The sequence below is a fragment of the Ipomoea nil genome, unplaced genomic scaffold (assembly GCF_001879475.1).
Source record: "Ipomoea nil cultivar Tokyo-kokei standard unplaced genomic scaffold, Asagao_1.1 scaffold2036, whole genome shotgun sequence".
NCBI classification, from domain to species: domain Eukaryota; kingdom Viridiplantae; phylum Streptophyta; class Magnoliopsida; order Solanales; family Convolvulaceae; genus Ipomoea; species Ipomoea nil.
The window spans coordinates 3901371-3929294 of record NW_017618464.1 but is presented as its reverse complement, the minus strand read 5'-3'; the positions used below and the strand labels follow the sequence as shown (position 1 = coordinate 3929294).

At 35.2% G+C, this 27924-nt stretch overlaps 2 protein-coding genes across 3 annotated transcripts; both read right to left on the bottom strand.

The window, feature by feature from the left end:
- Positions 1-654: 654 nt before the first annotated feature.
- Positions 655-4911, bottom strand: LOC109148153 (protein NLP6-like). Of its 2 annotated transcripts, XM_019295970.1 has the most exons (6): positions 4405-4911; positions 3495-4072; positions 3146-3193; positions 2121-3054; positions 1508-1981; positions 655-1342 (listed from the first exon to the last, which is right to left on the bottom strand). In XM_019295970.1, exons 1-6 carry the CDS (start codon positions 4700-4702, stop codon positions 852-854), a joined length of 2823 nt encoding a protein of 940 aa, XP_019151515.1. In that variant the 5' UTR covers positions 4703-4911; the 3' UTR covers positions 655-851. The 2 variants fall into 2 exon arrangements, with proteins under 2 accessions (XP_019151515.1, XP_019151514.1); XM_019295969.1 differs by having other exon boundaries at positions 655-1981; positions 4405-4909.
- A 19692-nt stretch (positions 4912-24603) lies between these two features.
- LOC109147820 lies at positions 24604-27275 on the bottom strand. Its single transcript, XM_019295477.1, has 5 exons — positions 27177-27275; positions 26304-26972; positions 25820-26099; positions 25214-25732; positions 24604-24776 (listed from the first exon to the last, which is right to left on the bottom strand). The coding sequence occupies exons 1-5, from the start codon at positions 27273-27275 to the stop codon at positions 24604-24606; spliced, it is 1740 nt and encodes a 579-aa protein (XP_019151022.1).
- Between the last annotated feature and the right edge of the window lie 649 nt (positions 27276-27924).

The window sequence follows — 27924 nt, the reverse complement described above, 5'->3', positions numbered from 1 at the left end:
GGTTTTTAACGGGGCATGAGTATGATATAGTAACATAAATGAGAAAATGTTGCAAAATAATTGCTTAAGTAGACAAATCTCAAAATCTAGAAGGTTACGCCGATTATGCCTTGAAGGCTTATGATTGTACTCTTTTTCCCTTTAACTAAGTTTTTCCCATAGGGTTTTCTTAAGTTAAGGTTTTTAATGAGGCAATCGGTACAGTATATGTTCTTACAAATATCATGTACTCTTTTCTTCAACTAGGTTTTTCCCACGAGGTTTTTCTAGTGAAGTTTTTAACGAGGCATGAATATATATATACTTCTTTTGTTTAGATTTTTCCCACAGGATTTTCCTAGCAAGGTTCTTACAAGACAGGATCATGTCAAATAATGTCCAAGGATGTGGACATTATTATATATATGGTAACAGTTGTAATTGATATGGTTACTACGTTTTATATGTATTCATTATTACCTTGTATATGATGATACCTTTGTATAAGAATTCGGTATGATGAATGAGAAGTAAAAAACCTTCCCTCTCCTCTCTTTGTCTATTCTAATATTCTTACAACAAAATTAACATTTTTGCCCAGGAAAAAAAAATAAAATAAAATAAAATAAATAAAAAAAAAATAAAAACTGAAATTTAGTTGACCACACGTAGTCATACATACAATCCAACTAATTTTATCAACAAAAAGGAGTAAACCTGGAAGCAAAAGTCCATGCTATATAGAATTGAACATTTTTCTTACAATTTCCCATAACCAAAAACTGTGCTAAACAAAAGCTCCTAAAACTGCAAGAATGGTTCTACTAGACTACTACCTACGTACAAGTGTACAACCTTAGCCTATTCATAATTCATCCACCCGAGCTCTCACAGGAGCTTCCAAGATGGGGCATAATGTCATGAACTAACAGTCTGATAATAGTGCTGCCTGATGATCTTGATATGTCAATGCATTCTTGCAAGTCTGCATCGCAAGCAATCAAAACCCATTCATGATCATCATCTAGATACTTGATGTCAAAGGTACCCACTTCTAACTTCAGTCTCTTCGACACTTCCTCTGTTAATTTTATAATGCCAGAACTCAAAGGCAGTCGAAACCTTATAATATCTTCCCTGTATGTCGCTTTTATTGTGATGGTTGTCAATTCTGGCCTAGCAGGATATTGTGGCACTCTGTCAGGACGTACAGGTACAGCCACGGAACAAGGTGGATGAGTCCAACTGCATTCTGGCATACGTTCATCAAAAGGATTTTCTCCGGCTGAACAGAGATTCCTCAGGTTGTGAGAGCTGCCAGCATCCTCAATTAGCATTCCACCGAATGCCTCTTGAGGTTGTTCTGCAACCAAAGTATTGGGTAGTGAGTTGGCAGCCAATAAATTGATTGCTCTCACTGGTTGACAAGTTAATTCGGTGTTGCTCCCTATTTTTGTGTCGTGGCAATGAATGGGTGAAAGAATTAGCTCATTCGGAGGGGAGGATTCATTTCCACGGTAAGGACTACCTTGACATGAGAAATGGGAAGTAGGGGTCCCTGTGCTCTCTTCTCCCGAGCCACTGCCTGTTCTGGACCTGTTTGAGCCCTCACCTACAGCGAATCCATTTTGTTGAGGAGCGAGTTCATTCCCCAAAACTTGGCCTCCTAGAATTTGATTTGAAGGTTCAGTATCATCCTGATATCCAGGTGCGTTATGGTTGAAGAACGCATTTTTCTCTTTAGGAGATTCCGATGGTCTGGAACGAGGAGAAGTATGCTGGTTGGAGTCGTTCACAGTCGCTGGCCAAGAAATGGAACCCACTGCAACAGGAATTGAATTTGTAGCTAGATTAGTCAAAGTGAATGCACCTTCAGCACCATGAACAGATTCAATGACACGTTTTAGCTTTGATAGGGAACGATTAACTTTGTTTATCTTGCGAGATGGCCACCTAGAGATCCCATGCTGCCTGCAGATGCGTTTCATTGTCGTAGGGCAAACTGCAAAAAATAAGAACATTTTGTAACAAATCTATTTCATTTTCCTTGTTAACCTGAACACAAGCTAATATCAGGATACTTGTACTGTAAATCAAGACGTTTTAATTAAGAAATAAATTTAAAGAGCATGAAAGCATACCACCAAGGCTCTTTGCAGCATCCTTTAGACTTCCAGCAAAATATTGTTGCAAAACTTCTAAACTAATTGATTTTTCTGCTTTTCCACGCTTTCTCACCGACTTCTTACCCACATCTTTTTTCCCAGCCAAAGATGCATGGTTCTGTGTGTCAAAAGGCTCCCTTCTATCTGCTCCATCATTTGTAGCATTGAGTCCTGCAGTCAGTTTTTGATCTCCCACTGTATCAGGACAGAACTGGGCATCAGTTATCTTAGTAGGCTGAGTGAATGTAGATTTGGATAATGAAACAGATTCAGGACTTAAATCAAGTTTCTCTTCCATTTTAGTTTTAATAATTTCAATGGATCCCAACTCGTGCTCAATATCATCGCCTGAAGCCACCCTAAGGGTTCGGAAGTGTTGTTTCATAGTCAACAAGAGCGAGCTCAACAGAGTATGCTGGTCACTGTAGTTGCCAGCACGAGGAGGAAGGAAAAATTCCAGGATATAGTCATCGTTGCCAGTATCAGTGCTTCGTAAGCAGATTGCAAAACAGCTGGTCAAACCAAACATTCTTGCATAGTGCACCAAGGGGTATTCAGTTTTGCAAAATTGTGTGATGTCTTCACAGAAACATGACCTCTGAGAAGCAAAAGCTCTCCCAGCAACTCCCTGCCCCTTTTGCAAGTGATGCTCAACGCAAGCCTCACGGAAATACCACATCCGAGCATCCACCACATAAAATGCTAGATCTGTTGTGGACATACAGACCTGTCCCATACAGCTTCCATCAAAGCTACTGCAGCTCTTTTTCAACCCACCCCCATCAGCTAGGACGCTTCGGTGCCTGCATGGAACCCATGTCTGAGCCAAGGGTAATTTGTAATTTTCACATACCACTGTCAATATCTCCAAGATCTCAGCCAATGCAGTTTGGCGACCTTCATTGCAAATCTGGTATATTGGGAGCCATAGACAGATTTATTCTGAAAAAAGGATGCAATAAGTGGTTGTATAAAACTCAAAAGACCAGTTGTATTGTTACCTGCACGCCTGGATGATCCAATATCTCTGAGCTTCTCAAATTTACTGCCTACAGAAGACTGAAATCAATTAACCAGGAAACCTAAAATTTTGATTGTAATTCTCAAATAGCATGTAAACACGGGAATTATGAGATTGTGTTACTAATAGAGTAATAGGTACCCTTCTCCTATAAGTACTCTGTTATTTACAGTAATAAACTCAACTCAATTGAACTAAGTCCTAATCCAAATATAGTTGAAGTCGACTACGTGGATTCTGTTTCTCAATTCAGCTATCTTGATCGATAAATCATTATGAGGACATAATTTACACATGTTACATTTAGCAAGAGTGGTAAAGAAACCAACCTCAAGAGCCTTGCATACTTTATCAACTTCAGGTGCATAGTTGATCTTTTGGGATGTCATTATAAGCTCAAGAACACCAACACAAGACTGCCCAGAAGGTTCAAATATAGGCAATGCCAGAGTTCCTTGAACATTATAGTCCAAAGCATGACTAAGGCGCGGGAACTCTTTGCTGGAGTAATACTGCACATTTGGTGTCCATTCTGGCAACTTTTGCCTGAAGACTCGCCCGGGAAGTCCAAGGTCTCCGTCAGTCTCCCCATCCACAGAAAACATATACTTCAGAGAGACCATTCTATACTGATGAAGCCCATTACTATTCGGGTCAAGAACAAAAGGCTGCCCTAAAGTTGTAAGCACATACCGCCCCCCACTTTTCACTGGTGCCCAGACCTGAGCTAAGACATGCTCTCCGGTCCATTCTTTGAAGTATCTCAGAGCTTGTGAGATTCTCTCCTTGATTTTACAAGATATATCTAGATAATCTTTTGCTGTTGATCCCAGCACTGGAGGGGGTAGCCTTCTTTTGTCATCTTTTCCAGAAACCCCTTCAGTAATAGCATCAAGATCTCCTGCATCTATTCAAAAAAAAAATGAAAAACAAATAAATAGCCAGCCAGGCCAATAGTATCCATAGATAAAGAAAGCTATCATGATTGAAAAAAAAAAAAAAAAAAAAACTTTTATCTAATCCTAAAACGAAGCCCTTGAGTTGATGTGGAACTGTGGAAGGCTAATCTTATCAAAAATTCATAGCAGAAAAATGCAGAACTAGTAATACGCCAGCCAAATTATTCCTAAAAATTTATTCATAGGCATCCGAGAAAGGAAAGAAAAAAAAAAAAAAAAAAAAGTCAACCAAGTTGTTTAGTTCAAACATTTGAATTAACCGGTACGAGGCTCGACTTACAAGAGATGAGCCTGGAGTAGTCCGACAGGCGGGCAGCATTCCCGGCAGGCGCGTCGTCGTTATCGTCGGAAAAAACCCAGAGAGGCGAGCAAGGCTGCTCGGAGGCGGAGAAGAGGAAGGGAGGCGCAGGATTGGAAGCAGCGGCGGCAGCGAAGATCTGATCGAACGTCCAGGAAAACTCGAGATCGAGATCCATCGTCAGTAACTCCCTGTCGGAAGCGGCGGCGGCGGATTGGGGAAGAGGAGTCAAAAGCTCCCTTGACCTTGGAGGAGGGGCGGTTCCATCCGGTTCGGGCATTATTTGGGAGAATCAAATGCTATGGAGTATTCTGTTTTTGCCCCTCCGGAAAATGTGGCGCCGTGCTTAGTTTCTCTCTCTTGAGAAATGATGAAGATAATGAAGAAGAGAAATGAATAGAGGAGGGCCACTGATGGGGAGGGGGGCTTAAGGTTAATCGCATTCGCAGGCCACTGTGATTCCATCGAGAATTGGATTCAACACAAACACACTACTTGCACCTTTGTGGATAAAATATGTGAGGAGTTATCGCCTGCTGCACTATCCCAGCTTATCCCCACAGGACCACCGCAATTCCACAATATCACGTCCCCGCTCCCTCCTCCCCCACTTTCACCATACTCCGTGCTAAATACTTGTTAGCTGAATAGCTGATTGTGTTAGTGAGTTTGACTAGTTAATAATATCAATTGTGTTTGTTGATAATTGATTATATTTAAAATGATTTCCTCAAAAAATTAATCAAAAAAATTACTTTGAGCAATTTTTTAAATTTTAGCATTTTAGACCAATAAATTGTTACAAAAAGTTAATCAATCAAACATTTATATTCATTGTTTAACCAAGTCAAACAACTAATAATGGTTAAATAAACTAAAATTGATTGATAAGCTAACTATATTACCAAACAGGCCGTATATCTATATTATTATCGACCGGTTCCGATTGGTTATGAATATTAAAAAATAGTAGCTTGTTGGTTATTCAATTTTTGGTCGGTTATTAATTGTAACTGATCGATGTTCACCCCTACTTTTTTAGTGTGTAGTTGAGTTGTTAAGACTTAAGAGTGCGAATCATAGGACTAAAAAATCAAAAGAACTGATGTGATTAGAGTAATCAAGCCACTTTAATCTCACCGTTGTTCTTCCATATAATGTCAAGTAAACCAAACCGATACCAAATACTGATGCGTCATATTCTCATCAACTAACTTAAGAATGATATGTAAAATCAGTATTTATTAACCTTTTTTATAAGTTTCTTTTTTTGTCAATCAAATAAATTCTAATAAATTAAAAATTAAACTCAACATTCTTCTATATATCTCAAACTTGTGACCTCAACATGCAAAGAATCACAAGGATATGTATGCTCTTTAGAAGAAGTTCGTCGAGAATGCTAAAAGACAGTTCTCATAAAGAGCCAAACTTAAAACTTTATAGTTACTAAACTAATTGTCTCTAAAAAGCATTATCTTTTATTTTAATAATATTGTAACTTACCATAAAATACCATCATCATTCCGTCCTATGTCTCATAATTTTGTTTGATGTATAATGGAGTTTAGTTATTATTAATTAATTAATTGTGAAATGCGTTATGATGTAGGGCAGATATTGAAGGAAAGATGAGCACTACGCTTAATGCGAAAGCTGCAGCCTAGTATGACTTCACTCATAATGCCAAAATGTTACTGAAAGTGGAACGTTTTTTGCCTTAGTGCGCATTAAGAAATAGGAATAGGAATAGGAATAGTAGTCACTACGGGCAAGGCCTCTCAACCAATAGGGAACTCACCCGCCAATTAACTAACAAACAAAACCTTAACGGACAACGTCCGCAAGCAAGACAAGAGTTGTCTTGCTATTTTTTTTTTTTTTTTTAAAAATTAAAATTATTTTACAGCGTGTCATTTTCATTGAGTGCGGTTCGTCCAGTATAAATAAGGATCAATTATTGACGAGGCAATTGTAGGTGGTTTCACCATAATCACCCCATTTAAGGGAATCATAATCTCGATTTATTAAACATTTTTACTATTATTCTCTTTTGACTTACTTTAAGTCTTTAACTCTGGTTTTTTATTATTGCAATATTAATTTAACCGCCTTTTTTTGTACTTTTTTTTTGAATGCTACTAGCTCTATTACATTGTAGTATCTGTTCATATACTTTCTCAACCTACTGAAACACAAAGAGCTAATAACGCCTTTTTTTGTACTTGTTTTATCGAAATTTTATTTTTTTCTGTAACATAGTTTTTAATGTACTTTATGACTATATGAAATTTTGTTTATTCACTCTAAATTAATCAATGCAAATAATTGAATTACAATTTATGAGGGGCAAGTGGTAATATTATGTATTTAAGAGAAACACAAAAATACCAAGAGAAAATGAATAAGAGTTATGTTTAGATACAAATTTGGTCATGACTCATGATAGTGTTAATAGTTTAGGAGTTATACGCTATGTAATATGTACACAAAGATGTAAGAAAACAAATAAGTATGGTTAGTTGATATTATTGATTATAAGTTTTAGCGCACTATTTAATTACAAGTGAATAGAGTAAAAAAAAAATTTGCTTGGACTAAGAAATATACTAAGGTAAATCTGGCCCCCACCCAAAACGACGTCGTTTTGTTAAGTTGTGTGGGGAGTTGACGCGACAGAGTGTATGTGTATTCTGGTATATCATTATGTACATTATGTTATACAATTATGTATATTTTTTTTATACAATTATGTACATCCGAAACATGAGATTTTTTTTAAGAGTTAAAAGTTTATGTGTATTATATTAAGAGTTTATGTGTATTATATATTATGTTAGATTATGTATATTATCGTTTCAAAAAAGAGTATGTGTATTCTGTTATACAATTATGTACATTATGTTATACAATTATGTACATTTTCAAAACATGAGATTTTTTAATAGCAGACACGGAGCGGAATTTTCCAAAAAAAAAAAAAAGTACAAAACGACGTCATGCACGATATAAATTTCCAGTGCCTAATGCCCACAAAGAGTCATCCCCACAAGAAGATGAAACTCCAAGACTACGCCACCAGTGGCGTAGGCAAGTGTATGCCTTGGGGGGTCATCCCACTCCCAATTTTCTAATATTATATATAATATTAATTTCTTTAAAAAAAATATTATATAGAATATTAAAATTTTATTGTTCCTTCAAAATATTTGGCCCCCCTCTCACTTAAATTAATTTTCCAAGCTAAGTTATAAACTTAGCTTTTTCATCTACTCAACTTCTCCAGTTCTCTATGTCTTCCCTATATTATTGACTCATATTCAAATTAACCTCATTTAGTGTACCTACTAGTTTCTCTCTCTAAAACCATATAGATATGCGGCATATATGTTATAAGTTATAACAAGATAATTTGTTATTATTAAAATCTATGCATATTTTTCAAGTTAATTTTTATTTTTTGTTTTTGTTTTTTTTTTTTGGTTTTTTTTTTTTTTTTTTTGTTTTGTTTCAAACTACTTGTTTGTGGTTAATTTTTGTTTCATATTCTATTATTTATTTTAAATAGTTGTTTTGTTTGATTCTAAATAATGAATATCCCGATGCATTTGTTTGATTAATTATGTAAATTTGTAGTTATGTGATAAATTTTGTATTTAATTTAACATGCATAATAATGTAAAAATTGTGTAGTATATGTTTTGAGAAAACAATTGTTATTATGTTATGTTGTGAAGATGGTGTTTTCCAGAAATAATCAATAGTCTTTTAAAACATGCGTGAATGTTTTCATTCTTTCAACCATACAAAGCAATGTGCATTGAAAAGCATATTACAAAATAATTTAATATAAATTCAATTATAATTGATTTATTCTAAACTTTATTAAATTTGTAATGTAATTATTTGAAATATGTTAACTGGATATCATATCAATGTATTTGATTTAGTACTTCAAGTCTTCAATTGTAGTTGGCCCCCCGTACTATTCAATTCTGGCTCCGCCCTGTACGCCACATCCTCCATCATTGCCCACAACTTGTCACTCAAAAAACTAACTAAACTACACGTGTAGACTAGTTTAGTTTATTGGGAAAAGGTACAAATAGGCCATTGAACTATTTGGGGATAGCAATTAAGCCAGCGAACTTGAATAAGCTCCAAATTGATCTATGAACTTGCAAAAAAAGTGCAATTAGAATTTTTAGTAGGTTACCAACAAGTTTGTGATGATTAGGATGCCATGTGTAATTTTTATTTTTTAGTTTATTATTATTATTATTATTATTATTATTATTATTATTATTATTATTATTATTATTATTATTATTATTATTATTATTATTATTATTATTATTATTATTATTATTATTATTATTATTATTATTTTTTTTATTATTATTATTATTATTATTATTTATTATTATTATTATTATTATTATTATTATTATTATTATTATTATTTATTATTATTATTATTATTATTATTATTATTATTATTATTATTATTATTATTATTATTATTATTATTATTATTATTATTATTATTATTATTATTATTATTATTATTATTATTATTATTATTATTATTATTATTATTATTATTATTATTATTATTATTATTATTATTATTATTATTATTATTATTATTATTATTATTATTATTATTATTATTATTATTATTATTATTATTATTATTATTATTATTATTATTATTATTATTATTATTATTTATTATTATTATTATTATTATTATTATTATTATTATTATTATTATTATTATTATTATTATTATTATTATTATTATTATTATTATTATTATTATTATTATTATTTATTATTATTATTATTATTATTATTATTATTATTATTATTATTATTATTATTATTATTATTATTATTATTATTATTATTATTATTATTATTATTATTATTATTATTATTATTATTATTTATTATTATTATTATTATTATTATTATTATTATTATTATTATTATTATTATTATTATATTATTATTATTATTATTATTATTATTATTATTATTATTATTATTATTATATTATTATTATTATTATTATTATTATTATTATTATTATTATTATTATTATTATTATTATTATTATTATTATTATTATTATTATTATTATTATTATTATTATATTATTATTATTATTATTATTATTATTATTAATTATTATTATTATTATTATTATTATTATTATTATTATTATTATTATTATTATTATTATTATTATTATTATTATTATTATTATTATTATTATTATTATTATTATCATTATTATCATTATTATCATTATTATCATTATTATCATTATTATCATTATTATCATTATTATTATCATTATTATCATTATTATCATTATTATCATTATTATCATTATTATCATTATTATCATTATTATCATTATTATCATTATTATCATTATTATCATTATTATCATTATTATCATTATTATTCTTATTATTCTTATTATTCTTATTATTGTTATTATTGTTATTATTGTTATTATTCTTATTATTATTATTATTATTATTATTATTATTATTATTATTATTATTATTATTATTATTATTATTATTATTATTATTATTATTATTATCTTTATCTTACTAAGCATTTCACCCCAAAAAAAAAAAAAAGAAAAAAAAAACTAAATTAGTATAGTTTTTGATTTAAAAAATTTAAAACTTAAGTTTTAATTTAAATTTTATATATATATATATATATATATATATATATATATATATATATATATATATATATATATATATATATATATATATATATATATATATATATATATATATATATATATATATATAGTGAAAGTTTTCCTTGCGGTTGAATGCTTCCCGTGCGGATGTGCGTGAGATTTGTACTCAATGTGCGTGAGTGTTGTGCTTAATATGCCTGAGATTTGTATTTAATGTGCGTGAATGTGTAAAATGCAGCAGAAAATATTGATGGCAACTTCTTTCCCATCCACAGTAACCATTTGCCCCCTCCCTGATGATGATGATGCGGAGGCGGGCTATGGTGGTTAAGAATTATGGGAATAGTACAACAGAAATCCACACTTAGCTGCTGTGCAAATTTTACTGTGCGTGCGTCATTTATATAAACATTCAATTGCACTGAAGGTAGCTGATAATCCAGAATCCATGGCCAAATTGAAATAAGAAGTAACAAGAAGTTTGGGCGTTAATGTGCGTGAGTTTCTGTTCTGCTTCCTTCTAAGCTCGTAATTCTGAAATACTCACGCACATTAAGCACAAATTCCACGCACATTAAACACAATACTCAGTCACATTAAGTACAAAACTCGCACATATTAACATCACGCGCATTAAGTACAAATCTCTGGCACATTGAGTACAAATCTCAGGCACATTGAGTACAAATCTCAGACACATTGAGTACAAATCTCACGCACATTAAGTATAAACCTCACGCACATTAATCCACCGCACATCCGTACGGGAAGTCACAAATGCACCTGATCCCTTCCCTATGTATGTATGTATGTATTACTGTATAGTAGGCATGTGTATATGTGTACATATATATACTGTACAGTAATGCATACATACATACATACATACATACATACATACATACATACATACATACATACATACATACATACATATATATATATATATATATATATATATATATATATATATATATATAATTTAAATTAAAACTTAAGTTTTTAATTTTTTAAATTAAAAACTACACTAATTTAATTTTTTTTTTTTTTGGGTCAAATACTTAGTAGGATAATAATAATAAAAAACTAAAAAAATAAAAAATACACATGGCATCCTAATCATTACAAACTTGTTGGTAACCTACTAAAAATGCTAATTGCACTTTTTTGCAGGTTCATGAATCAATTTGAAGCTTTATTCGAGTTCGATGGCTTAATTGCTATCCCCCAAATAGTTCAATGGCCTATTTGTACATTTTCCCTAGTTTATTTTTCTTCAACTTCCCGCCTCAAGAGATTCAATCACTTTTATTTGAAGTTGTCTTGGAGTTGTTTAGTCACATTTTTATAAAAAAAAAAAAAAAAAATTTACTCTTTATTTATGTCGTATAAAAGGATCATTTTTATTTGCATATAAATTTTGATACTTTAAATATTGTGAGATTAATAATCCATATACGGTCCAAATTGCACGCACTCCAAAAGTCTTATTTTTTTTTTACTTTAAATAAAGCATGTCTTAAAACTTTTTAACACGATTTACCCTTGAAAAAATTGTAAGCCAATAACAAAATAAATAATTGTAATATACAATAATACAAACCAATAAAGTGATAAAATGATTCATAGAAAATAAATTTTAAAAATAATATACTAAGAACAATCAAATATTATCATATAAGGGGTGAAAATTAGAAAATTAAATCAAAAGTAGAATGTAATATTACTCTACAAATAAATAAATATTTATTTATTTAAGAAAAATTAATAAATTTATTGGCTAAATAATTTGTTTCTTAAAAGTTTACACAATATGACAATACAAATGACAAATTTTTCTATGAGAGTGTCTCGCAAGTTTCAATTTGTAAGATTATGGGTCGAGTCAGTAGAATTTGGATCTTAGAGTAATTTCATCAGTTAGATTTCTTATTTTCTTCTCCAATTTTTGTGCGTCTCAACATTCATTATCTCACTCAAACTCAAAAACGCTTCTTCCCATCTATTTAAGTTTTTTTTTTTTTTTTTTTTTTTTGTAGACCCACCAATTTACATAAACCATATTATAATTATTTCATAACTGAGACTCAGTTATGGAAGTTAAAAAAGTTTTTAGAATTTTCATAACTGAGTCTCATGTTCCTTATAATTGAATCTCAGTTTCCTCCTTAATTACTATGTTTTTTTTAAGTAGACAGAGAAGGGAATGTGTGATAATAAATAAATGAATAAATAAATAAATAAATAAATAAATAAATAAATAAATAAATAAATATATATATATATATATATATATATATATATATATATATATATATATATATATATATATATATATATATATATATATATATATATATATATATATATATATATATATATATATATATATATATAGGGAAGGGTTCAGGTGCGGGTATAGCTTCCCGTGCGGTTAAATCTGAGCAGTTGATCAAATTTAGATCAACGGCTCAAATCAATGAAAATTAAATAAAAAAAAAAACGCGTGCCTGGAACAAAGAAGTATAAGCTTAGGTGCACCCAAGTGTTAGATCTTAATCACAAACTCACGCACTTTAAGTACAAAACCAACACACATTAAGCACAACCTCACGCACATTAAGCACAAAACCCACGCACTTTAAATATTAACTCACAGACTTTAAGTTTCAACAACTACTGACATTAAGTACAAAACTCACACACATTAAGTACAAAACCCACGCACATTAAGCACAAACATCACTCACATTAAGCACAAAACTCACGCACTTTAAGTATTCACTCACAGACTTTAAGTTTTAACAACTATTCACGTTAAGCACATCCTCACGCACATTAAGCACAAACCTCACGCACATTAAGCACAAAACACACGCACATTAAGCACAAAACTCACGCACATTAATAACAGATCCGCTCACCTTAATTTTGACCTAGATGTAAAAATTATAAAATTGCCACCGCGTTTTTTTTAAAACTTTGATAATCCTAGACGTTGATTAAAGCGAGATGAATGACTCAGATTAAACCGCAAAACCGCACCTGAAGCCCTCACCCGCACGAGAACCTATATATATATATATATATATATATATATATATATATATATATATATATATATATATATATATATATATATATATATATAATTTTCATATGTTGATAGTATATATAATTTTTAACTAAGCTACTGTAGTGTTTATGGAAGAATTTTACATACTAAAAAGTTCAAGTTACTATGTTGGTGAATTTTCCATAAAATCAACTTGAAAAATTTGACATCTTATTGTATCTCAAAAGTTCTGGTTTGATTACCTTTGTTGCTCGGTGATCGATCAAATGTTCCTTTATTTGTATTGAGTCCTAGATTCCTTATACGAGACCTAAGTTTCTAACAAGTTATACGAGAGTTATTGAAATGCTTTTTGAAATAGGAGGCTGGGAAATGAAAAATAATGCAAAAGTAATTTCAATATAAGAAGGAGAATAAGATGTGCATTTTCTACTTTACACTTCTAATTGCAAAGTATTTTTGAGTTTTCTAGCAGTTTAAACGGGCCTCTAACGTCGGGGACCAAACGCGCCACTTCGTAATAACTAATGAGTAAAAAATAGGTCATGACTGAGGAACTAAGTCATCAATGTGGGTATTAACTCATGAACCATATATGCCATTTTTCCTTATTTAATTTTTATCTTTTGATTTTCTAGGAAGACCGTCTATGGCGTAACACTTTTTTCTTCTTTGATTTGACTGGTTTATCTATTCAGATGTTCTCACCTGAAAATAAATATCTCTTTATATATATATATATATATATATATATATATATATATATATATATATATATATATATATATATATATATATATATAGGGAAGGGATCAGGTGCATTTGTTGCTTCCCGTGCGGTGGATTAATGTGCGTGAGTGTTATGCTCAATATGCTAGAGATTTGTACTTAATTAAAGTGCGTCATGTTAATATGCGTGAGTTTTGTACTTAATGTGCCATAGTATTGTGCTTAATATGCGTGAGTAATAAGAGAATTTTCAACAATCTGGAATTGAAGCAAACAACAGAAGTTCCAGATTCTCGCACCAAGATCGGTCTGCATAGACCATTGATAAGGATAGAATGTGTATTCACTTTGGGAAGCTTTTATTTCATTGTAAAGATCAGTAAAGCATAGCAACACACTATTATATGTCGTTATTGAAACTTGAAGATTCAAATCTTTCATCTTGGATAGAACAAAAAGAGCATCAGCAACCATCTCAGATGTCGAATAAGCACAGGCCAGCATATTCCATACCACATTATGAGCAACCCAATAATCGAAGTTATTCTGAAGCAACTCACAGAGTGCAGGTACTGGGATGGGGAAGAAGCTGATATCCATATTTTCTGCTGCGTTTTACACATTCACGCACATTAAGTACAAATCTCAGGCACATTAGACACAACACTCACGCACATTGAGTACAAATCTCACGCACATTAATAACCGCACAACCGCACGAGAACCTTTCACTATATATATATATATATATATATATATATATATATATATATATATATATATATATATATATATATATATATATATATATATATATATGCATGGCAAGTGGCTAAAGCAAGACTAGAAGTGGAACCTGTCACAGTTTTCATAGAAAAATGCTACTTGTATTAAATATAATAGTGTATCCCTTTAGACATGTCCATTAGAAGTACGTCTTTAATATTTTGAATAATGGTTAATAAATCATCCACTTATACGAAAATAGTACTCCGTAATAACTTATTGAACTTTTAAAATTTTAAAATTAATACTTAAAATTGTAAAAATAAAAAATACAATCAAACATATTTAGCAAGTTACTAGTACAACATGTTAAAAAGTATCTACATACACATAATTTTAAGGATAATATGAAATCCATGTGTATTTCAAACTGGTCTAGTCAACTAATATTTTTACATGCATGTGGCAAAAAAAATGATTGCATTGCCTTCTTCAATTACATAAATTAAAAAGAGTTAATTCTAGGAATGGACCCTTGACTATTAATATCAAATTTTATATTTTGTTCATTTTGTTAAAAAACGATATCAAGAAATCAAGAACAAACAGAAAACGAAGAATATTGAATTTACGTGGTTCGATAATGTGCTTATGTCTACAAGACGAAATAGTTATTTTATTAATATAATCCATCCAAGATTACAAGTATCATATTATATGTAACCGTAATGGTATATTTACAAAATTACTCATGTAGCATTTGCAACGAGCGAAGCAAAATAGAACGACAACACCTATCATTTTTCAGTAACGTATGAGACACATACATACAACACATTTTATGTCTTTATTGGCATATAAACTCAAAAGTTTTCATATATCTTAGTAGAAGTTAATTAACAAATAATTATTCTAACAATGACATTTATGGGTTGTACTGTTTAGTTGGATGTAGTTGCAATTCAATTACAGTCTAATTCTTTGGTCACCCAAATAGATAGTGTTTGGTTGAAGGAAATTACAATTCCACCGAATTGTAATTCCTCATTTTGTTAAATAGCAATTCATACCCTCTCCATATAAATTGCAATTCAATGGAAAAGGAAAGGGAAAAAGAGATAAAAATGACTTTTTAACCCTATACCACTTTTTCGGCAATTTATATCATACACCACGGCGCGCGTTGCACTATGCGCCCAGATGCAAAACGACGTCGTTTTAATTTTTTTTTTTTTTGAAATTTCCCGCCCCAGTGAATGGCAGTAGTTTTTTCTTTAAATAAAAACCCGCTGTTCAAGAATGTACATAATGTTATACTAGAATACACATAATTGTATACATGAATGTACATAATTATATAACAAAATATACATACTCTTTTTAAAAGATAATACACATAATCTAACATAATACATAATAAACATAAACTTTTAACATAATACACATCAACTATTAACATAATACACACAAATTTTCTGATTTGGATGTACATAATTGTATAAAAAGAATGTACATAATTGTATAAAAAACGTACATAACTGTATGAACCAATACACATAACTGTATGAACAAATACACATAACTGTGTGAACAAATACACATAATCCCAGCAACTTCCTACCGCGCCTCCCAAAACGATCCAAAACGACGCCGTTTTGGGAGATGTGCGGCGCACAGTGCTATGTGCGCCGTGGTGTAGTGTATAACGATTGCACTTTTTCCCTTTCATTTCCAATAATTTTATTCCTTCTTTGAATTCCTACTTTATTCTCACCTTATCCTTTTCTCACCGAATTACAATTCTTTTCTCTCGTAATTTCTTTCTTCCAACCAAACACGACGTTAGTATATCCAAAGGGATACAAATTAAGCACATTCGAATTCGGAAAACCTGGTTACGTTGGTGAAAGACAGGAATTTGAGTGCATTCCGAATGTCTGAGTGGTTGGTTGGCAAAACAAAGATGAAAACGACAACGATTGTATCCGGTCGAGTGTTATGTATACATCATTTGAGACTTGGAAAATTTTTCCAGAGGTTTCTACTTTCTACCGTCTACCGTACACTTTTTTTTTTTTTTTTACAAATGAAATTTACAGTAACTATTTGAAAGTTTATTTAGAAAGGTTTTTTTTTAACGTAATAATCTACAAACTACACATAAAAAATAAATAATATTAAAAAGATCATATACAATGATCGAGCTCCACTAATAAATGAATATTAAAAAAAAAATCAAATTCGTGACCTTATTATACGAGAGTCATACTTTACTCTGAAGTCGTTTTCATCTGGATCGGCATATCCAGAGAACAGTAGCCCAGCCCTACTTGTCTCTCTCTCGGCATAATACGCAATCACAATGGACCACTCACAGACATGCTGTTGCCAATATTATATTGCATCACAATGCTCCATTTGAGGTTCCCATGCATCCAATCCCGTAATATCTATATTGATAATAATGTAATGTAGAAATATATTGAACATATACAGTCAGGGTATCAATAATAGTAGTTACTCCATATAATAATTTGAATACAGTATAATGTAATAAATAAATTATCAAATAAACACAACTGGAATTTGATAACGCAGTTTGGAGAACACATCCTAATCTGCGGAGCCACGTCCAAAACTTTTTCACTCAATATCAATCCACGATTTTTACAATTACAAAGTTCAATAAATTACAAAATAGGTCTACCACCTATTTAAACACTAACCTTGTAAAGTAATTCTCTGAAAAAGTTAACAAATACAAATGGAGTAAAATCTATCAATTACACAAACTGTAACTCACCTGAATTTTCACACAGCTTGATCGATATCAAGTGGAGCAACTTCTCCCGATAGAACTCCAATGTGTGCCTTTTTCTTGAAGTTTCTTGTACGAGTCCTGTGACTATATGCCTGAATGTCTAATCCTGAAACTTCAAATTCCTTCATTACAAAGCTTCCAATTTATAGTCTTTAGGCAACACCATTTTAGGCTTTGTAATCCACGATCAAGCAGCGCACATCATATAGGAAAGTGTGGGTAGTTTTCTGAATTCTTCTTATCCACTCATTTGTTGAGATAATTAGCATCTTCCTCCAGCACAAGGACTTAATCTCAACTCCACAAAAATAGCTCCCATGACTTATAAACTGATAATACTCAGACTAAAATACAATCAACTAATTATTCTTTCCAAAAGGTTGAATCCCCAACCCTAAGGGTCCCGTTCCGATTCGGTTCAGAGGCTAAATCTTTGCTTACTGCGCACAAGGAGCCCCCTTCACTTTGAGAGGTTGCTCCCAACTCCCACACTATCGTTGGTGAGACTCGATCCCTGGTCATTTTTCTCAAACTTCAACAATGAGCTAATTATTTAATAACCCAACATATGCCAACAAAATAAAACATGTACTAAACTAATATATTTATATTAAAATTCATACTAACATATATATATATATATATATATATATATATATATATATATATATATATATGATTATTTTCAAATACAAACACCCCTTAAAATACAAACCCCCTTAAAATACAAACTGTATGCATGTAAGTATGTTTATGTGTGCACGAGCTAATCCCAGATATTATTAGCAATGTGCCCAATGTACATGTAAGTATATTAATGTGTGCACGAGCTTTGATGGATGATTGTGATTTTTTTTTCCTACGCGATGTGTGCATGTAACTATATTAATGTGCGCACGAGCTTTGATGGATGGTTGTGATTTTTCCTCCTACACGCTCTGTGCATGTAAATATGTTAATGTGTGCACGAGCTAATCCCAGAAATGGTTGGCAGTGCGCCTTGTGTGCATGTAAGTATGTTAATGTGTGCACGAGCTCAAGTTTGTATTTTAAGGAGGATTTGTATTTTAAGGGGGTTTGTATTTGAATGCAACCCTATATATATATATATATATATATATATATATATATATATATATATATATATATATATATATATATATAAAGAGGTTCAGGTGCATTTAAGTGTTTCCCGTGCGGTTGATTAATGTGCGTGAGATTTGTACTTAAGGTGCGTGAGTATTCTGCTTAACATGCATGAGGTTTATGCTTAATGTGCGTGAGTGTTGTACTTAAGGTGCGTGAGTCTCGTGCTTAAGATGTGTGAGTTTTGTGCTTAATGTGCGTGAGTTGTTGTTGAAACTTTAAAGTGCATGAGTTTTGTTCTTAACATGCGTGAGTTTTGTGTTTAACATGCATGAGTTTTGTGCTTAACAGACGTGAGTTTTGTGCTTAACGTGCGTGAGGTTGTGCTTAATGTGAGTAGTTGTTGAAATTTATAAGGTGCGTGTGTTTTGTGATTAACATGCGTGAGTTTTGTACTTAAGGTGCGTGAGACTTGTGCTTAACATGCGTGAGTTTTGTACTTAACGTGCATGGAGTTATATTCTGAAGGTGTTTTGTTTGTTTGCTTAATGTGCGTGTGTTGTGTACTTAGAGTGCGTCAGTTTAATGCTTAATGTGCTTCCAACCACACAACCGCCCGGGAAGCCTCAAATGCACCTGATCCCTTCTATATATATATATATATATATATATATATATATATATATATATATATATATATATATATATATATATATATATATATATATATATATATATATATATCCACTACAAGAAAATTGGTCATTAATGAGAGGTAAAACCGTCACTAAAGAATAAAAAACCATCATAAAATACTTTTAATGACGAGAAATTTCCCGTCGTCACCCGTCGATATATCTTCCGAGGTTAAAAACAAATAGTGACGGGATATGATACCATCAAGGATAAGCATTTAGTGATGGTGTATTTACCGTCACTAAAATGTTCTTTTTGTGACAAAAAATCCCGTCACTAATACAACTACTCACTATCATAATTTCCTCTCATTATATTCTTGTAATGATAAAAAATCCCGTCATTAATATTACTAATATTTGATTTTACCCATCACTAAAAATTGTAATTTAGTGTAAAATATTAATTTTCTTATTTTGTATATATTGTTACTTCTCATTAAATATTAATTTTTATAATATATTATTTTTTTCACTAATCAATATTATGTTATATTGTAAAACTATAGATATTGTATTTAATTTTTACCATAATCCGATCAAGGTAAACTCAATCAATATATTAAAAGACTTCATCATCACTACCAAAATGAAATGTTTTATACAACTTTGTAATGACTAAAGACAAATAAACTAATTATAACAATAAATAGCCATAGTAATGTACGAATCTATTGGCTACTTTGCCTCTAAGTCTTTCGCAATTGAACTAATTTTGCCTCTGTTAGTTATATATATTATTATTCATATTATATGATTAGTCAATAATGTAACAGATGATTAAGTCTTTAGTCATCCTATTAGATATGAGACTCTTACGAGAGTTGTTTATCCTCTTTATATTGTATTCCTGTCTTTGTGCTGAATAGATTGGAAAAGCTTATCTCATCTGGTATCAGCTACGCCGGGTTCTCTCGCTTCCATCACCTTCGATCATCTACCCTCTTTCTCACACCTCAATCGCCGGCAACCACCAACCTTCCCACCATGTCCACAAATTCCTCCAAAAGAACCATCACTGCCGGCGCTGCAACTCCTCCGGCAACTGCCTCCAATCCTCTTGCCGGTGCGCACCACCATGTCTCTATCAAGCTTACCTACCGCAACTTGCTGTTCTGGAGAACCCAATTGATTCCATTTCTTCGCGGCCAGGAATTATTGGGTTTCGTCGATGGAGATACACCCTGTCCACCATCTACAATCGAGGTACCGCCGGCGTCCGATGAGTCCAATTCCGCAGCTACCACTGCAGTTTCGATGCCCATTCTTGCATACAAAGCATGGATTAAACAAGATCAATCCATCTTGTCATTACTCATTTCATCCCTTTCGGATGAAGTGATGCATCTCGCCGTCGGCAAAGCCACATCCAAGGAAGTCAGGGAGTCGATCATAGCGGCGTTAGGGAGAACCACCCGGGCTAGATGTCTCAGCCTCCTCGGGCAATTTCACTCCCTCCGGCAAGGCAGCGGCAGTGCGGTCGAATACCTCGGGCGTGCGCAGTTATTGGTGGAATAGCTCGCGCTCGCCAGCAGGCCCATCTCTCTCGACGAACAGAATTTGTTCGTCTTCCGTGGTCTCCGGCCGGAGTACCGCTCGATGGCCTCCTCTCTCACAGCGGCAGGTATTCCGGTTACAATTCCACAAATCTCCGATTACCTGCAGGCTCAGGAATTCATCCATGCCGACGACTATTCGGCTGGATCAGATGGCGGATTCATAGCTGCTCCTTCTGCCTTGTACGTGGGTCGCGGAGGCCGTAGCAATAGCGATGGTGGCAGACACGGCCAGAACCGAGGCCGTGGCGGCAGGGGCGGTCAGAACAGAGGTCGGGGAGGCCAGAACAGTGCTCATCAGTGTCAAATATGCAGAGCCTAGGGCCATACTGCAGTCTACTGTTTCAAGCGATACACTACACAACCTTCTGCCCAGGCAAACATGGTGGCCGCGATTGATTAATTTGCGCCTCCCTCATCGGCTTCGCGTTTGTTTCCAAACACAGGCGCGTCAGCGCATGCAAATCTCGACGTGTCCATGATGTCTCAGGCAGATGAGTACGCCGGCGAAGATGTACTCCAGGTTGGTAACGGCGCAGGTTTGGAAATTTCCCATGTTGGAAATGCATCGATCCCATCTAACTCTAAAATTTTGCGTTTGTCTAATGTTTTATGTGTTCCGGATTTATCTGTTCCCTTATTGTCTGTTAATCGCTTCACTAAACGACAATAACGTATTTTTTGAGTTTCATAAAAACTACTTTGTTGTGAAGGATTCCATAACTCGGGCGGTTCTACTTAAAGGTCCAACATCCGGTGGTCTTTACAAGCTTTCAGTTCCTCACTCTCAGTTTGCGTTTTTGACTTCCCGGGCAACTCCTGTAGTTCGGCACCGTAGATTGGGCCACCCGCATGCACACGTCCAAAATAAAGTCCTACAGTCCTGTCCGGTTGCACCTGACAAAGCCAATAAATTGGGGTCGTGTACGCCTTGCCACCTCGGCAAATCATCCAGATTTCAAATAGATAGGGTTTTTCATTCTAGTCAAAATGTATTGGATTTAATTTATACCGATATATGGGGCCCGTCTCCTGTAATCTCTACTAGTGGTTTTAGGTATTTCCTGCTATTTGTAGATGATTACTCACGTTTCTGTTGGTTTTATCCCTTACGGGTAAAATCCGATATATATAAATGTTTTGAGTCGTTTCATGTCATGGTAGAACGCCAATTTTCGCGTTCTATCAAGTCCATTAAGTCAGATCTAGGCGGTGAATATCGCAAGCTTCACTATACTTTTAGCAAGCTCGGCATTATTCACCGTCAATCCTGTGCCTATACACATCAACAGAACGGTCGAGTTGAACGTAAAAACATACATATTGTTGAAACCGGATTGGCATTATTAGCCGAAGGCTCCGTCCCGCTACAATATTGAGACTACGCTTTCGAAACGGCTACTTGTCTAATTAACTATTTACCAACACCTACATTACAGTATGACAATCCATACAGCCGCCTACATAAACATCCACCGCCATACACTTTTCTCTGTGTTTTTGGGTGTCGCTGTTACCCGTATCTGAGGCCTTATAATCGCCACAAGATCGAGTACCGGTCGGCACCCTGTGTCTTCTTAGGTTACCCGTCGTCCTTTAAGGGGTATAGATGCATGAACCTAACTAATGGAAAAATCTACATCTGCCGTCATGTACGTTTTAACGAAACTGATTATCCTTTTTCAGACACAGGTGGTCAATCAAGTGTTTCACAAGTACCTCTCGCCCTTCCTTGGGCCACTAGCCCGGTGTTGACCGAGCATACGCATGTTGTGCCAACTGTGGCGCCAACTGTTACGCCATCCGGACCCATACAGCCGGCTAGTCCGGTTCCATTAGCCCGGGACACACCGCCGCTGGCCTTGGAGGGGCCGAAACGGGTCGCACGGAAACGTGCCACTCGCACCGCGCCACAGGAACGAGATCATGGTATGCGGTTGCGGCACATGACACGAGGCACGAATGAGCAATTTCAGGCTTTTAGTGCAGTAACTGACCCCACTTGCTACTCACAGGCAGTTGGGCATCCACAGTGGCGTGAAGCCATGGATCAGGAGTTTAATGCACTCCTTCATAATAGTACTTGGGTTTTGGTACCCGTTGAGCCACACATGAATGTGATTGGCTGTAAATGGGTGTTCTACACCAAACACCAAGCTGATGGCTCTGTCGAGCGCTATAAAGCATGCCTCGTCACAAAGGGTTTCAATCAGGTAGCTGGAGAAGACTTCTTCGACACTTTCAGCCCTGTAGTCAAGTCGACTACAGTCTGGCTTCTCTTTTCTCTGGCAGTGTCCCACAGTTGGACGATGCGGCAGTTAGATGTTCATAATGCCTTTCTTAATGGACATCTAGCTGAAACAGTGTACATGAAAAAACCGCATGGCTATGAGGATCCAGTCCACCCAGATCATGTATGCCATCTGCAGCGGTCTCTTTATGGTCTCAAACAGGCCCCACGAGCTTGGTTCAAGAGACTACACGATTTCTTTTTGTCTGCAGGTTTTGTGCCGTCTAAAACCGATGTCTCTCTTTTTCACTATTTTGCTGGTTCATCTAAAGTCTACTTACTTGTGTACGTTGACGATATTATCATGATGGGGAATGATCCGCCACTTATTACTACTCTACTACACCGACTATCTTCCGCATTTAAGATCCGTGATTTGGGCACCCCAGGTTTCTTTCTCGGGATTGAAATGCTACAGGTTGATTCTGGGATTATGCTGTCTCAGCGGCGCTATATGAAGGATATCCTAAATCGTGCCGGTATGACTGACTGCAAACCATTAGCAACTCTGGCTGCTGTTACGTAGTCTGTTTCTCCGTCAGACTAGCCACACAATAATCCAACTTAGTATAGGCTCATTGTGGGGGCTCTACAGTATCTCACCGTCACCAGGCCGGATCTCTCCTATGCCGTGAATCGGCTGTGTCAGTTCATGGACTCACCGACAGTTGATCACTCGGGTATCTTGAAACGTGTTGTTCGGTATGTCAAGGGTACTATGGAGTACGGTCTGCGAATCACAGTCTCTGCTTCCTCGGTTATTCACGCCTTCTCCGACTCTGATTGGGCCGGTTGTCCGCTAGATAGGAAGAGCACAAGTGGGTACGCTGTATTCTTGGGGACAAATCTCATCTCCTGGTTGTCTCGGAAACAGCGCACTGTTGCACGCTCCTCCACCGAGGCCGAATACAAGGCCCTAGCAGATGTCTCGGCCGAGGTCACTTGGGTCGTCTCGTTACTTCGTGAACTGGGTCTGCACACTGGCGAACCGACTACTCTATGGTGTGATAATCTGGGTGTCACCTATCTTTGAGTTAATCCTGTGTTTCACGCCAGAACCAAGCACGTGGAAATTGATTTTCATTTTGTTCGAGACAAAGTTGCGTCAGGGGACTTAGTTGTTAATTTCATATCAACAAAGGACCTGGGCCTTACTACTCCATCAATTACTACTCCAACATAGGACCTGGGCCTTTCTGCAGAAGTGGAGATGGAACGATGTAGAACGATGTAGCGCCGATCAATCAGTGTGTAAGACAACTTCTGAAATCCCTCGGCCCTTAAGCCAAGATAGAGCCTCCTTGCAGGCAAGGGATTCTGCCATAAGAGGATTTAAAGAGAACGGTAAACCACCGCACGAAGCTGCCATGAAACCTCCGTCGGGCGAGAGGAGGACCATACCGTATGTCGCCGAACCTGTGCTTGGGGAGAAAGTCGCATCAAAATAACAGTGGGGAAGCGCAAACTAGGGTTGTTGCTGTTGAGGCGGTGTAGGCCGTACTTGCCGCTGCTGAGGTAATGAAGACGGTCTCCTAACAGTAGCGCCTTCCCAGACTGAGATGGCGGCAGCAGCAGATCTCCAAACATGCTTCGGCTTCTGAAGACAGGCATCCCACACAGCTACATTCATTGCCTTACCTTGACAACAATATCAGGGGTTAACATGGCCATTGCATTCTAGAACCAATATGAAAAATTACCCCCCACAATAGAAGAAACAGGAAGATGTGACTCATGCCAAATGAGCTTTGCAAACTCACACTCCACTAATGAGTGCATTGTATTTTCATGAAAAATAGCACACATGGGGCATGAGGGACTAACTTCCACTCTCCTTATAAGAAGAGTTGTTGTTGTGGGAAGAATATCATTGATCGCTCTCCAAAGAAAAACCTTCCACTTTGGTGGAACCTTAATCTTCCATAGGGGTTTCCAACTCTCGAAAGTATTTGGAGCTATAGATAATTCCCCTATGAGGGTCCTATACCCATTCTTTACCGAGTAACAACCACTAGGGTCATTAAACCAATACTACGAATCTTCATAGGATGGGGACACAGGTACTCACAAAATACGGTTCACATCATTAGGGGAGAAAATATCCCTGAGTATGGCTAAATCCCAGGAATTAGACTCCGTATCAATTAGGCTAGAAACTTTTGAACCTTCCAAATAGGGGGGCATAGCAGTTCCCACCATAGGATCATAATTATCCAGTAACCAGGGATGTCCCCAGATTAACGTAGATTCACCATTACCAATCCTTCTTCTTACACCACTAGAAACCAGATCATGGGCAACCATAATACTCCTCCAGCAATAACTAGGATTATTTCCCAAAGTAGCATCAGCAAAAGAGGTTTTAGGGAAATACCTGGCCTTATAAACACGAGCAGCTAAAGATTCAAGTTTCCTGAGAAACCGCCAAGCCTGCTTACCCAACATAGCCAAATTAAAAGCCTTGAGATCCTTAAAACCCAAGCCCCCAACAGACTTAGGTTTGCTCAAACGATCCCAAGCCATCCAATGAATACTGCCACTTCCATTGGTGCCGCCCTTATTCCACCAAAATCTGTTCATAGCTCTTTCAATTGCTACACACAAAGAGTCAGTTAGCAAAAAGACACTCATTGAAAAAGTAGGCATAGCCTGAGCCACACTTTTCAAAAGAATTTCTTTGCCTGCCTGAGACAATAACTTCTTATTCCATGATCCAATTCTCTGCTTAATCCTCTTCTCAATATAAGCAAAGACTAACTTCTCATTCCTCCCAACAAAAGATGGAAGCCCCAGATATTTACCAAAATTAAGAGCCCGATTAACATTCAACAAATTTACCACATCTTCCATATCACCCTCCCCTGTATTTTTGCTAAAGCAAATATTAGACTTATGAAAATTAACAGTCTGACCTGAGAGATGCTCATAAGTCTGCAGGCACTGCTTGACGACATTCGCTTCCTGAATATTTGCTTTAAAAAATAAAAGGCTAACATCAGCAAAAAATAAATGGGAAATAGCTGAGGCCCCCCTAGCCACTCTACAGCCATTAATGGATCCCTGAGTCTGAGCGTGCTGCAAAAGAAGGGATAAACCCTCCGCACAGATAATAAATAAATACCGGGATAGAGGATCCCCTTGCTTGAGGCCCTTGGATGGACTCACCTTACCTCCCCTGGCTCCATTAACTGGGATGTTATAGGAGACAGTCGTGACACACAACATAATCAGATCAACCCATTTTTTCATTGAGCCCCTTAAGAAGGACCACTCCATCTTATCATAAGCCTTTACCATATCAAGCTTTAAAGCCCCCCAACCAACACGCCCACATTGCTTCATGTTTAGATAATGACCTACTTCCGCAGCAATAGGAATATTATCAGTTATCAACCTGTCAGGGATAAAAGCACTCTGGGACTCCAAAATGACTCCATCCAAAAGTGGTTTCATCCTGTTCGCGATCATTTTAGCAATAACCTTGTAAACCACATTACATAGGGCGATTGGTCTGATATCCGAGACCATCTCAGGTTGGTTCTTTTTAGGGATCAACACTACATTAGTCTCATTTAACCCGACCGGGAACGCACCTGAATGCAAGCAATCCAATACAAAACTAGAGACATCATGACCAACCACATCCCAAAAATGCTGAAAGAAACCCGGGTTCATCCCATCAGGCCCCGGGGATTCATTAGGAAACATAGAAAACGTGGCTGATTTTACTTCATCCGCTTCAAAGGGAAGCAATAGAGTCTCGTTCTGCTGTTGTGAAATACGAGGCGATATGGAACTAAAGAAACAGTCATCCTCAATGGGTATACCAGAAGACTTAAAAATATAATGAAAGTAATTCATAATCACATTATTCATATCAGCATTCCCAACCCAATTCCCATCACAATCTTTAATTCTAGAGAGCGAATTTTTACGTTTTTTGTTAGAAGCATACCTATGATAGAATTTGGTATTGGAATCCGCTCCCTGAAGCCAATGCTACTTGGTTCTCTATCTCCAATAAACATCCTCCTGTACCTCCAACTGACTCAACTGGGCTTCCAGAGCGTTATACTCAGCCAATGCCGCCAGATCTGTTTGGCCACGCAACCCCAAGAGTTTTGCTTTTAATAACATGATCTGGCAGCCAAACATATGAAATCTGTCCCCCCCCCCCCCCACCACCACCACGAAGGTGATCACCACACAATTTTAATCTGTTAAGCAACCCCCCGTCTCCTCCATCATCCCAAGCCTTCTCCACCACCTCACAACACCCCTCATCCAGAAGCCAAGCCATCTCAAAATGGAAACCCCGAGAACCATTACAACATCCCTCCCCAGGGCTAGAGATCCAAGGAAAAGGGCCGAATGATCCGAAGTACAGGTCAACAAATTAATTACCCTATCTCCCTCCAGACTGCTACACTACACAGAAGTAGCCACTGCTCTGTCCAATCTCTCTTCCACCCAGGCCTCTATGCCACTACCACGCTCCCAAGTATACGGGTATCCCTCCATAGGCAATTGCAAAAGACCACAATCATCCAGAACCTCCCCAAAATCGCGAAGGAGATTCTCAGGATGGGGTACCCGTCCCCGCTTCTCAGACTGGAAAAGAAGATCATTGAAATCCCCTATTACAATCCATGACAAGGAGAAACGAGATGCCACAACTTCAACAAATCCCATGACTCTCTTTGTCTGCTTCGTTCTGGAACCCATAAAAACACGTCATGCGCCAATGGGCCAAACCTGTCAAAGAAACCTCAACATCCACATGATT

Coding starts and splice junctions, on each gene's coding strand:
- LOC109148153 (XM_019295969.1), bottom strand. CDS start 4,702: ATGCCCGAACCGGATGGAACCGCCCCTCCTCCAAGGTCAAGGGAGCTT. Junction 4,073..4,404: donor CTACTCCAGGCTCATCTCTT/GTAAGTCGAGCC, acceptor TTTTTTGAATAG/ATGCAGGAGATCTTGATGCT. Junction 3,194..3,494: donor AAGTATGCAAGGCTCTTGAG/GTTGGTTTCTTT, acceptor AGTCTTCTGTAG/GCAGTAAATTTGAGAAGCTC.
- LOC109147820 (XM_019295477.1), bottom strand. CDS start 27,275: ATGTTATTAAAAGCAAAACTCTTGGGGTTGCGTGGCCAAACAGATCTG. Junction 26,100..26,303: donor ATGGAGCCAGGGGAGGTAAG/GTGAGTCCATCC, acceptor GCAAATATTCAG/GAAGCGAATGTCGTCAAGCA. Junction 25,733..25,819: donor GAAGTTATTGTCTCAGGCAG/GCAAAGAAATTC, acceptor CTTTGTGTGTAG/CAATTGAAAGAGCTATGAAC.